The 13351-nt window shown below is 39.9% G+C and overlaps 1 protein-coding gene across 1 annotated transcript; it reads right to left on the minus strand.

Moving 5' to 3' along the window:
• Positions 1-6576: 6576 nt before the first annotated feature.
• Positions 6577-10706, minus strand: uts2r3 (urotensin-2 receptor 3). Its single transcript, XM_006804827.3, has 2 exons — positions 10482-10706; positions 6577-8683 (listed from the first exon to the last, which is right to left on the minus strand). Exon 2 carries the CDS (start codon positions 8588-8590, stop codon positions 7451-7453), a length of 1140 nt encoding a protein of 379 aa, XP_006804890.1. The 5' UTR covers positions 8591-8683; positions 10482-10706; the 3' UTR covers positions 6577-7450.
• Positions 10707-13351: the final 2645 nt, after the last annotated feature.

Consider the following 13351-nt stretch of genomic DNA (forward strand, 5'->3'; position numbering starts at 1 on the left):
CACCCTCACCTATGTCCTGTTGTGTAATCAGCCCCAAACTCACTGGTGTTTTCTTTAGGTACTCTTGTTCAACCCCTTGTTAGAAGTATTTAATCAGCTAATCACATGGCGACAAGTTCAAACCGAGCATCAGATTGGGGAAGAAAGGTGATTTAAGTGACTTTGAAGGTAAATTCTTGTTGATCTCATCTGATCTATTGAGATTTTTCCACACAGTCATTTATATGGTTTTCAACAAAAAGACAAAATGAGAAACTATGGAGAGAAATGTGGGTGAAAATGCCTTGTTGATGCCAGAGGTCAGAGGAGACTGGACAGACTGCTTCGAGCTGATAGGAGGGCAACAGTAACTCAAATAATCCTCATTACAACTAAGGCAGAGGAGCATCTCTGCCAAACCTCGAAGCTGATGAGCTACAGCAGAAGAAGAGCACACTGGGTGCCACTCCTGTCAGTAAAGAACAGGAAACTGAGGCTACAGTTTACACAGGCTCATCAAAACTGGAGCAGAGAAGATTGGAAAAATGCTACCTTGTCTGATGAGCCTTAGTTTCTGCTGTAACATTCATGGTAGGGTCAAAATTTGGCATAAACAACATGAAGTCATGGCTCCATCCTGTCTTATATCAACAGTTTAGGTTGCTTGGTGATATAGTGGTGTGGAGAATATGTTCTCAGCACATTTGGGGGCCCTTGGTACCAACTGATCATCTTTTAAACACCTCAGTCTACACGAGTATTGTTGCTGACTGTGTCCTTCCTTTTATGACCACAGTGTACTCATCTTTTGACGTTTGCTTGCAGCAGGATCACACCCCATGAAACAAAGATCAAAAAATCTCAAACTGCTTTCTTGCGAATGACAATGAGTTCACTGTACTCAAACGGCCTCCACAGTCTCCACAGACCTCAATCCAGTTGAGTAACTTTGGGATGTAGTGGCAAGGGAGTTTTACATCATGGATGCATATCTAGTAAATCTTCAGCAACTATGTAATGTAATCATGTCGATATGGGCCGAAATCTCTGAGAAATCAATCTGTGCCACAAAGAATTAAGGTTGCGCTGAAGGAAAACAGGGTCTAACCCAACACTAGCAAAGTGTTTGTCAAACAGTTTATGTTCCTGAATTTGCTGTGTTGCTTTACTTGCTGTATCCTCGTGTTTTCTCTGGCTCGCTTTGTTTTTGGACTTTTCTGTTACTATCAAAGCTATTGAAACTTGTGATTTTTTAAAGTTATTCAGCATTCATTGTCCTGCACTTGGGTCCTCTCCAGCTTATCATGATACAAATGTATTCCTGCTAACATGGACCAGTTTGTGAGTTTTGTAAATAGACTTAAAATTAAATGTTTCTAAACTGACCCAAGATTAAAAACCCCAAGTCTGCTCTGTAAAGAAAAACAGACCCAGTCTTGCAGAGACCCCATTTGCCCCTATAGGCTAAGCCAGGCAATGGCATCGTGCCTCCTGGCTCTTAAGCTGTGCTGGCTTACTGAGAGTCACTCTGGCAGGTACAGGTGTTCGGTTACTGACCACCCGGGATCTCAGAGACAGGGCCAGGAGGTGCAGGTTTCTGTGGAAGGTGAGAACACCGTGCAGGGGGGCAACATGAATCAACAGATTGAACAACTGGCAGCCCTGCTTGTATTTCTGTTGTTCTGTGGTGCAGGGTTGTGAAGATTATCTGCTAAACTCTGCTTTCTTCAGTTTGATTAGGATCAAGATGTGTCATGTTTTCATACCAGTTTGCATTTATCTATTGGGCCTAAGATCATTTTATCATTTTTAGAGTAGAGGTCATGGATAGGTTTTGGTGTTTTTATAGTAATTAACATGCTTTTTACTAAAAATTTAATTTATTTAACTGTATCTTTTAAGTGTGCTGCAGATTTTTTGTTAAATGCAGATTTAGGTAAGGGTGAACTTTACATGCTAAAACTGTTAACTTGTAAAGTTCACTGTTTTAACTGACCGTCAGTCATTATCACTGATAAAAAAAACAAGCATGTAAGCTTACAAGGGAGGTCAACCTTTGAGCCTTGGAAATGAATCATATTTCTTTACCAGGTGAACAGAGTTTGCTGTGCAGCATTAAGCCATCAGGACAGGAGGTGACCTCACAGCTAGAGACTTGATTGCTGAGGTGTGTCATTTAATGAGCCACCCGAGCTGGAAGTTCAGTCAGTGCAAAGACAGACGGGTGGAACAATAAGTTGTGTAACACGGTGCAGCCATTTTAAAGCTATTACTTGTGTATGACTACATGACTGTAGTGTGATGTTTGCACAGACGTGATTAAGTCTTGGTGTAGAACTAGCAAACCCTGAAAAAAAGAACTGAGGTGTCTTCTCCAAAGTTAGGTGGGTTTTTGGTTTTTTTTAGCTGTGGCAGGCAACCAGGCCTAGGGTGGCCAGGTGTCCCACTTTATGAAGGACTGAACACCATTTTTACTCCTTGTCTCGCTGCCCCACATATTGAGACATTGTCCCACATTTTGGTTGGCTTTTAAGTCAGTACATGCAAGTCTCACCAGAATCACGTGAGTGCAAGTCAAAAAGAAAGAGATTCATCGAAGCACAGTTACTAAATGTTTTAAGAAAGAATGTTTTTAAGAATGTTAGGAATATTGCAATAAAAATAAATATGGTATATTTCTCTTTTATGTCATCTTCTTAATCTTATTCTTTCAGTTGCTCGTTTTAAGGGTCACCACAGCAGATCACCTGCTTCCACCCCACCCTTTCCCCAGCATCCTTCTGGGACCTGGGACCCTTTTAATCCGGTATGGAAATCTCATTCTTGAGGCAAGGATTTGTCCCACACAGACAAACTCTTGATCTCACCCTCACTCTGATTTTTTCTTTCACTTCACCTCCAGGTGGCACTCTAATTCTAACAATGACACTTAGAGCTACATTAGCTGGTCTATATGTCACATTTAGATAGTTATCATACTGGTGTTTTACTTTAACCTGTTGGGCCAAATAAATTTACAGTAAGCAAACGTATCCAGCTTGACCTTTATATTTGATTCTGCTGAACGCAAGTGACTGTAAAGATAGTAACTTTAGTAAATAAATGCTCAGTAAAGCATAATAATTATCACTCTTCTTATCTGAAAAATGTAAAAGATCATTTTTCATATACATTCCTACCCCTAAAACCAAATGTTATAAATTCTTGAAAGTTTTATTTGCCATTTATACACATGCACTAGGTCTGGGTACATAGGAAATCTTGTTCAGAGCTCAGAGTCAGAGTCAAATAAATACAAATATGTATACAAGTATAAAACAAAGTGCACAATTAGGTAAAGTATATTTTTTAACTGATAAAAATAAGAATGAAACAATATGTGACGTATTTAAACAAGACTAAGAAAAGCTGAAAATCTTTATACTTGTAGAGCTTTAAGTTGGTACCATTTGACTTAGAAACATATGAATCAACTACTCATTTCATCTGAAGAGCACAACAGGTCATTCCAGCTTTTTGTGTAACACAGTAATCTGTAGAAATGTAAAATATCCGTTCCTCACCAACTGCAGGGTGTCAGAAGTCAGAGGTCAGCCAAGTCTTGACGCCTGACTCGACTGTTTACAGGCAGTATGCTGTGAGAGGAGAAGCCAGGGGAGCAAGAGACACAGAAAACAGAGGGAGCAAGAGCGAGCAGGGCATCCATCCCATATTTACTGCCTTTCCTAGTAAGAGGCAAAGTGTGAACTGTAATGTGCATGTTGGTGGATTTAACCTCCGGCCTTCAAGGCACGCAGGCCTGGGTCTCGCCTGATCCTGGCGGCTGACACAGATATGTGAAATCAGTGGACGTGATGAGGAGAAGGGCGCCTCACGGTGGGCTTCGACTGGGTTGAACAATGAGATACTGTCAGTACCTATGTTTCAGTTCGCTGTCAAACCAGAAATTACAAGCAGTTTTTTTTTTTAAATCTTGTGGTTGTGTGTATCACAGGCACAGTATCATCAAGCTGAAAGGGATATCTGCTGTTGTGGTGTTATAAATGTTACAGCTGATAACATGTCATAATACCAAAACCTTTTGTTATAAATAAAATGAGAAACTTACAAAGATAAACATCACATGAGGTGAGGCCATGCAGAGCAATGGAGGTGCAGACAAAGCAAAGTGTAAAGGGGACAAAAAGTGATTAAGAGAAGGAAAACAGATGGGCAGATTGAATTTTAGAGGAGGCGGAGTGCAAAGGGAATCTTTCTTGTGTATGTCTGGAGAGAATGGGAGCCTCTTATACACTTCACAGCGTGAATTTGGCCCGGGGCTGTGGCCTCGTCTCGTCTACACAGCGGGTTGCTTTCCTGAGCGGGCTGCCCAGGGGAGGGGCACCTGCATCAGCCTCAGTCACTGGTCAAGAAGAGAGCCTGATGGGAGGGGGTGAGGGGTGCTGAAATGGAAAGATGCTCGATGGTTCCAGGAAAGTGACATGTGCTGGATTTATGAAATCTTCAGGTAGAACAGAGCGATGCACTCTGACGAAAATATTTGTCCCCTTTTTTTCCCAGTGGTCTCGAGACAATGACACCCTCTGTGGTCTCAGGATGAAATCTAAAGCTTCTGTTGCACGAGAGGATAAAAGTTATGATTGGCACAAATCCGCCTCTGCAGCTACCAACACAAAGTTTAAAGATTGGCCGGCCTGCCATCTGAGACAATATTTTCCATCTTATTTCATTGGGTTGACCAAACACAGTGTATTTGAAGTTTATCAAACACTCAGTCATCCCTGCAGATCTGTGGCAGGACTTAATCATCTGATATATGGAGGTTAGAATACATCGACACCTCAAACCTGCCCTCTATGCAGAGTCAGAAAATTGAACAACAAGCCCTGCGTGCTTTAATATCCACACTCCTGTTGAGTGTCTTTTTTGGATACCTTTCATCTTTACACAAGCTACACCCTCCATCTTCTGTCATTTTGGTATGACCCCGGGGGTCCCAAAATCACTGAGTCTCATATTAAGGCGCCTTATTTCAAATGTATACTGTTCTGGCGCTTCCTCTGAAAGAAATTCCATTTCAGTGGATAAATGTGGTGCTCGGGTCTCAGTTGTCTGTGAACGGTGGATGGATATTGCATTAGCTTTGCAACAGAAGCGCCCCCGTGGTGTGACTGCACAGGGCTCTGGATAATAACTGCAGTGGGAACGTTATGCTGAGAAGTAGCCGTGCCAGGTAAATAGAAACACATGGCAGGCGGCATGAATTACTGTAGAGCTCTACAGCCTGCAGAAATAATGGCATCACAACGCAGAGACACACACAAGCTCCCTTTGACAAACGCTTTTGGTATGTGTCTCTTCAACCTGTTACTGCTCAAGTAGTAATGGGACACATGACTTCAGAGCTTCTTGTGCAGTCCAGAGGTATTTCTTGAATATATCTACTTCATGTGGAGATAAATAAACCTAAAATGTAAGTTTAAGTTTCATTTTAAACTGCATTATAGCATTAAATCAAATTATCCATTACCTGCACGCTCCCATTATTAAATCTTCCTCCTTTTTCAGCTGATCACTTTAGGGATCACTACTGTGAATCATCTGATTATTAAATGGCAAGAAAAAATGTAGAGTTGCTAGATATTATAATTTGAATATTATAATAATATTATAATTTGTGAGTTTTACTACTTTGGTCTCCTGAAGTATTTGGTTAATTTTCTAAAATGTTGTCTCAGATTCTCCATGAGCATTAAAATGAAAATGTTTATAACTTATTTCTTGAATTATTTTTATGAGGAGGTATGTCCTCTTAAAGGAAAAGTTAACCACCATCAGCACAAATGCAGACATACTGTAAACTTTAGAAAATAAGTGGAAACACAGTAAAAACGTTTTATTTTTGAACCTGTTGTATCAGTTACGCTGAGCCAGTGCTGTTCTGAGTTTCTGTGAGCTTTGATTGATTCGTTTTCAAAACACTCAAATCTAGCCTGATATCTGATCTTGTGGCTCGTGTCTGTATTTTGGCTTCCTCGAGTCTCCCGGTGCTTTCTGAACCCACTGCACAGACAGAAAATAAGTGGAGAAAGATTGGAGATGGCATGTGTCAATAGCCTCAAGCCAGACTTGAATCAGGGACCATATAATCGCATAGTAACTTAAACCACTTGGCCTCAAAGTTCACACCTAACCAGAAAGCTCTGTGTTTCTGACCAGTTACACTCTGCCCCTTTTGTCCTGTTATCCCTTCCCCAACGTTACTCCTGTCTGTCAAATGGCAATATTTGCTCATGTGCGTCAAAGAGCAGCAGGGTCTGCGACACAGTACAGAGCAGCCTTTGAGTCAGACAGACAGAGACAGACCTTTGCAAACGAGGAAGACCTTCAGAACTGGCTGTCATGCTGACACAGACACAAACAAAAGTACGAGTGGAACTCAAGGACTTCTTGACCGTATTGTGCCTTTTCCTTAGCGATCCACATATTTTATACCTGAACTTTCCTGTTGTCTTGACCTTTGTTGTTGTTTTTTATATTTTTAGATTTCTGGTGGTGTTGATTACCATTAGTAAAAAGATCCAGTGACACAGTGAATTACAGAAAGCGTACTCTTTATTCAAGACTATATATTATAACCTATATAAACATCAGTTATAGTCAACACCAGTAGAGAGCATGCAAAGCATCACATGGTTCATAATAAGCACATTTTCAAACCCAACATGCAGGTCAAGATATAATTTTTTAAAAATTTTCTTAAAAAAAATGTCAGAGATTGGGGGGAAAAAAGAAAAAACAAAAAGACTTCTGACCCACTAATACATAATTCATTATGTCCACAAACAATAACTCAGAAAAATGTCCCAGCGAGGTCCCGCACAGACGCAACCTATTGTTAAAAAACAAGCGTTTCCTTTGATTGTTCTGAAAATAAGGAGAAGAGCTTCAGGGCTTTACTGGAAATGCTTGTGCATATGCAGCATGTGGTATAAACCCCAGTCTCCTAATGATTACTGCACTCTCTTTACTAAATAAAGCTGACGGTTTTGTTCTGGGTTTAAACAAGATGACACGTGTACACATGTTGCTGTAGTATCATTAGTGACACTGCATACATTTTCCAAAGTTAAAAGAACATTTTAAAAACCAAATTAAATTATCATAATAATAATAATTCATTATCAAAGTGACAGTGGAATATTTTGCAGTTACAACTTTAGGTGACACATCTTAAAGACTCAAAGACTCAAACTCAAAAAAGTTAATCTCCTAATAGGAAACATTGTCCTTTTTACAAAGCATTTTTGCAAAGTGCTATCATTTGGGTAATGTTATTCTACTTCCCTGGTTTGCAGGCTAAGATGAAGTGAATGATCTTTGGTGTCTATTATAAAGCATCCATATACAGTACCTGTATGTGCACATATACATGCACACACTCACATTATGGTCTATTATTATAGTGACACTACTCCAGAGAGCTGCTTTTGCGGCACAGCTGATTTGCTGATGTCAGCAGCTGTCGGTTGCTTTTTCGTTTTCCAGTCAACAGTGTGTAAAAGAATGGATTCACACAAGAGTTTCCGTAAGTCAGACCTGTGAGGATACGATTCACTGTCACCTGTGTGCCCACTGGGACTGTCCGCAGCATGTCAGGCTTGTAGAGAGGCAGCAGCTGCCAGATCCAGAAGGGAAGAAAGCAGGCCCAAAAGGCCAGGACAATCCCCAGGATGAGGAGCAGGACTTTGGGTTTGGGAGCACGAGGAGGACAAGCATTGTTGTTGTCAGTGGCCCAGGCTGGTCGTGTCTGTGACACCCAGTAAAGGCGACCCAGTGTTGCATAAAGTGCTCCGATGGCCAGCCCGGGACCGAGAATGCTAGTGCAGAAAAGCACACTCAGATAGGCTTTGGAGCTCTCCTCATCCCATGCTGGGATGCACAGCTGGCCCTCCTGGTCATCCCCATCTTCCAGGTGCAGTGTGATCATCATGGGCAGGCTGAGAGCCACCGCTAGCCCCCAGGCGAGGCCTACACGCAGCAACTTAGAGGAGTTGGAGGATGAAGTGTGTAGTGGGTCAGCAACAGCCCTGTAACGGTCCAAACTCATGGCGGTGAGAGTAAAGATGGAGGCGTGCATAGTGAGGAGATCCAGGCTCAGCAGGAAGCGGCATCCAAGCTCGCCAAAGGCCCAGCCAGATGCCAGGCTGTCATACACGATGAAAGGTGCGGTGAAAAGGTACAACAGGTCAGCTAGAGCAAGACTCAGCACCTGGAGGTGAAGAGAGGAGGAGGAGGTAGAGGAGGTAGAGGAGGTAGGAGAGCTGGAGTTGGCAAGGCATGATGGTAAAGGTAGTCTTGTCAGGCAGCAGGCTGGTAATGCTCCACATCTTCTCCTGCTTCTTCTCCTGCGCCTCAGAAGGAGGACCAAAGTGTAGAGGTTTCCTGTGATGCCCAGCAAGGAGAGGAGAGAGAGGAAGGAGCAGAAGAGAACTGTGGATGCCAAACTGGGTGATGGAGAGATGGAAGGAGAGGAGGAAGGCACAGAGAAATTGGAGATAAAAGGGAAGGTGTAGGTAGAGGGTGGTGGCAAAGAGCCTGAAAGGTCCATAATGTGATGTTTTTTATTTTGTTTTTTAAAAAGGAGAAAAAAGCTTTAGAAGGAATAAAGTCAGTGAAATATCAGCTGAGTAAAAACGCAGTTCTAGCAGAGGCAGAAGGGGAATGGATGGGGTTAGGGAAAAAGATAGAAACAGGTGGAGAGGAGAGCAAAACAGTATCTGTTAGATTTTTCAGTATATTATATATATATCCTCTTATTTTTACTCTCTGGTCACTCTCTGGTTTTAGGAGATTTTATTTTCTCTATGTGTGTTAAGAAAAACATAGCTTGTATTTGGATTTTTGAGAGTGCCTCAGTTTGATTTATGCATATTTAAATCATAACAACCAATAAATAAAGTCATCTAAACATGTAGAAATGAAAGTGTCAGCTAAAGCAGAACCCTCTCTGGTTGGCACTGATTTTATAGTTTTATACACTGTTAGAAAAAACATCTTAAAAAAACAGTAATATTCCGGCAGCTGGGGCGCCAAAATAATACCGTAAAATAACAGAACATAACTTACTCATAAAAATATGGTTATTTCCAGTAATGAAAATACAGTTTGTTGCCCTAATTTTACTTGGGATTTTGCCTTTTTCAAGTGCTTTTAAACATTAAATTAGGAACAATGTGATTAAGCAATGAAATTACCTATAAAAAAAGGTCAATGAATGAGGCAATATGAATAATAATAATTATTTGATGTAAAAAAATGTTTTATAAGAATCATTTTATATATTTTTCCATAGCATTACATTTGAATTTAACAGTTCAATCTTTCAAATAACAGACAAATATTTGTGAAATCATGATACATTTGTGAATGTATTTTAACAATTTAAATATGCATATGTACAGACAAATACATTTAAAAACAAGAAAATTATGTTTTATTACATTACAGTGATTTTATGTTAACTTACATTTGAAATGTGAAATCACAGTCTATTGATGTAAATTTAATGATATTCTAGAAGAACAGTAAAAAACTGTAAAATACTTTTATATTAGGATTTTTTTTACAGTGTAGGTTCACACATAGCTGAGTGAGACTGTTGTGGTTTTAGTAAAATAATTGGATTTTCAGAGCAGGAGGTCTCCAAATGAAGACAATGAATCTAGACTGAAACCTCTCGTTCTTTCTCAAGGTCAGCAGTTGGTCAATAATTTAGAGACGGCTTAATTCAGCAGACTCAGCTCTAAATGATTGCATCTTTTCTTTAAATTGTGTGTTATGAATATGGAATACGTACTAGTTTTATTTTAAAGGACAGAAATACATTATCAGACAATTCAAAACTATGAGCTGGTTTGACTTGTGATTTTCTGGAGAAACGTAATCAGCAGTGACATCAAAGCAGATGTGGGGAGCCTGACAGAAACGGGCTGCGTGACTCGCCGTGACCCGGGCGACACTGGGGTTAAGAGCTACTGTTGAACTCTGGAGGAGTGGCTGAACCCCTGCGGTGCTGCGTGGCTCCACAGGTTACTTGCTCCCTTTAAATAACAGCGATATTAATGACAGGGCCTCACAGATCAGGAAATTTTCCAAAATTTTAAATGCTTTAATTCTCAATTTGCCCACAAATTTACCCACAAACAAAATAATTCAAACAATGTGTGTTTAAAGACTGCGCTGTCAGCATTTAATTTATGGCACTTAAAATATTTAATCAAGGACTCAAAGAAAACTTTGAGGAGCCCTGAATTTGGGGAAAAACGTCATGTAGTAACTCTTTTTTTAAAATAAATAAATAAATAAATAAGGCTACTGTATGTCATTTCTCTAAAGCAAAACCTTTATAAAAGGTTTTTGAAATGCTTTTGAAAGCAGAGAAGCTGCCATCAGTATAGTATTAATCAGAATAATTACTGAGATTTCTTTTAGAAACTTACTTTAGATCAGTTTAGTCCCAGACACTGAAAAATAATATTCCTTTACTTGGTGAAAAAACTCAGTTCCCATTTTGAAAGCTCTTCTCATGTGTTGTCTTGAAATCCCCTCTGACCTCTTCAGCCATAAATTGACGTTTTTGGCTGATTAAATGCAGTTATGTGGTGATAATCTTCATCCAAAGCCTGTGAGCTGATCTCCGCTGCCTGTCTCGCTGTCTGTCCACAGCTCAGCCACTGATGTGTCTGACCCAACCAAGTGTGTGTGAGTGGAAAAAAAGGGGGTGGGATGGGACGCTAAGTAAAGGGAGGGGGTTACCCTACATACTGAATATTAATACAGTATTGTCCTGGTCCAGGGAGACCCCGCAGACTGAATTACCGTAAGTTTCATGACTCTCTGATAGTTTCAATACCTTTAAACCAAGCATAAATCTCACTGTGAACTCACTGAATGGTCTTTCCATGAGAGTCTGACCATAAATGGTATCCTAACATCATATTTTGGGAAATAATCACATGGTCTGTAGTTCACAGTTATAACAGCTGCTGCATAAAATTTAAAAACCTAACCTACCACTAAAGAGCCATGAAACCTGAATATTTAATATCATAAAGAAGCAGGTTTCTTTATGTTCAGGAAAACACTTTAATAAGGACATCTATATAAAAAGGCAAAAGAAATGTAGGGAAAAAGCAAAACTGTAAAACAGATGCAAGTGTAAATGTTATTCCTGTTATTATTTCATTGGCCAACGTCTTTTCTGTATTTGTTTTATAAACCCTCGATAAAGAAAGTAATGTCAGTGGCACTCAAATCAAAATGCTTTCCAGTCCACACATACACACAAAAAATGGACTCAACAAGCACTAAACACGACACACACTTTATTTTATAGGCCAAATGGTCTTCAACGTGGCTCGCTTTGTGAATAAATCTTGACTTCTGCTTCATACGTGGAAAATGTAATCATATATATAAAAAGACCCTTAAAATTGAGTTAAAATTCTCTGTGGGAATTGCAGCGAGACAGACTGACACAGCAGTGGTATTTGTTGTCATTTTGTGACACGCAGCAATAACTAATGCACTTCAACTTACACCCAAAGTCAATACCACACAGCTCGTGTTCCAACGTCTCACACCCCCGCGAGGGATTTTTATGATGATTTGGTGTTTAAATTATAGAGGAAATTAATTACCCACTATACTTGCCTGTATCAACATTTTTCCATGTCAGAGCAAAGTTGAACTGGTGCAGACTCGCTGAATAAACGGGTCTTTCAGAACTTATAGTTGCATGTTATCTGCTGAGTTGTTTTTGGCTTGGCAGTTGTCGAGCCTACAGCTGTGGTTTGCCAGCTTCAAGAGGTTAAGCAGCTTGGTAGTGATTTAGTTACGACTGCCCAGTAAAATGTGTATGCTGTGTGGCTCGTGCTGGTGGAGGGGACTCCATGTTAGCTGCTTCATACATGTGAGGACATACATAAGATAGACAGAGACAGGCAGTAAAGACGAAAGGGGGAGGGGGGGGGGCATACCTATCCCCACGGGGTGTGAGGAATTTGAACAAATACCTGGCACAGACATGCCAAAATAGGGGATTGGGGGGAGAGGGCCATAGAGGCATGTGAAGACCAGGCTCCCTCATACAAGGAGATGGACAGGTATATAAGTTGAGTGGATAGAAATGAGTGCCAAAGTGGCAAGAAAGTTTTATTAAAGGGGCATCAGGTGGCCTGCTCGTATCAGATGTACAGCAGTGTAGAAAGTTGAGTTGAGTTGATGAGTATGAACAGTGAAACCAGGCGTTTGGGTGCAGATGTTACTCATATTTAACATGGAGCAGGGAGAAGCAGACTGAGAGAGTCTGAGTGCTGCGCTGTTTATTTGTCTTTGTCAGAACACATGTCTGCCCAGACACATATATAATTTCTAATTACATTTACCTGAGCTATGAGTGTGTTTTTTCCTATACTTTGACCTAAAGATCTTGTATTTAGTCTCTTTAATATCGAGTATGCAGATAAGATCTAAAGCCCAGAGCTAACCTAACCCTTTTTTTTGTCACTAAAGCTGTATACAAAGGGCAGAGCTATGCTGGTTTTGTATTGTGTAATTGTAGAAACATTTTCTTTTATATGTTAAAGAGTTAAATAATGACTGTTATTTTTCTAAATCTGACTCTATAACTATAGATTAATTTATAAAGTGACTTTTTTCATTTAAATAAATTATATTTATCTGTTTGACAAGATCACATACAGTCTTTTGTTTGTGTTTGTCAATTAATCACCATATATAACATTAGCTTGTTTGATTGACAGTATTTGGTAAACTGTGATGGGAATGTTTTGACTAAAATGCTAAATCACTTGTAAAAACTTGATGAAAATTATTTCTCTGCTCATACATTAATGTATTAAATGATTTAGCTCAATGTGATAACACAATCTTAATAAATAAAGTAATTTAATAACTGTCTTATCGATGGATAAAAAAAAACTTTAGGGCAGGTACAGATCATAGCTGACAGTGAATGGATTGCGTATGGGAGTCTATCCGCTGCACTTGCCTGACATCGTTCATTAAACTAATTGTGTGGCTGTCAAAGAGAAACATTCGCCACCACCTATAACACTCCCAGTTTTATGGAGGGCTGAGATATCATTAGAGCACACAGTCCCTGGGGTGTTGTTGACTGCAGGATTTTTAAAACAAAAGAAATCTTGATTTACTTTTTTATTAGTCAGTATTATTCTTTATCTTTACAGTACGCCCAATTGTAAGCGTTGCAACCCTATCCAATCAGGACCTATTCACAAAATGACAAATACCCTCCACATAAACACAAACAGCTCCCTAACCTTTT

This window comes from Neolamprologus brichardi, chromosome 11 (genome assembly GCF_056152115.1).
Source record: "Neolamprologus brichardi isolate AB-2024 chromosome 11, ASM5615211v1, whole genome shotgun sequence".
Taxonomy (NCBI): domain Eukaryota; kingdom Metazoa; phylum Chordata; class Actinopteri; order Cichliformes; family Cichlidae; genus Neolamprologus; species Neolamprologus brichardi.

Excerpts from the sequence above, each read along its gene's own strand:
- uts2r3 (XM_006804827.3), bottom strand. The coding sequence starts at position 8,590 with ATGGACCTTTCAGGCTCTTTGCCACCACCCTCTACCTACACCTTCCCT.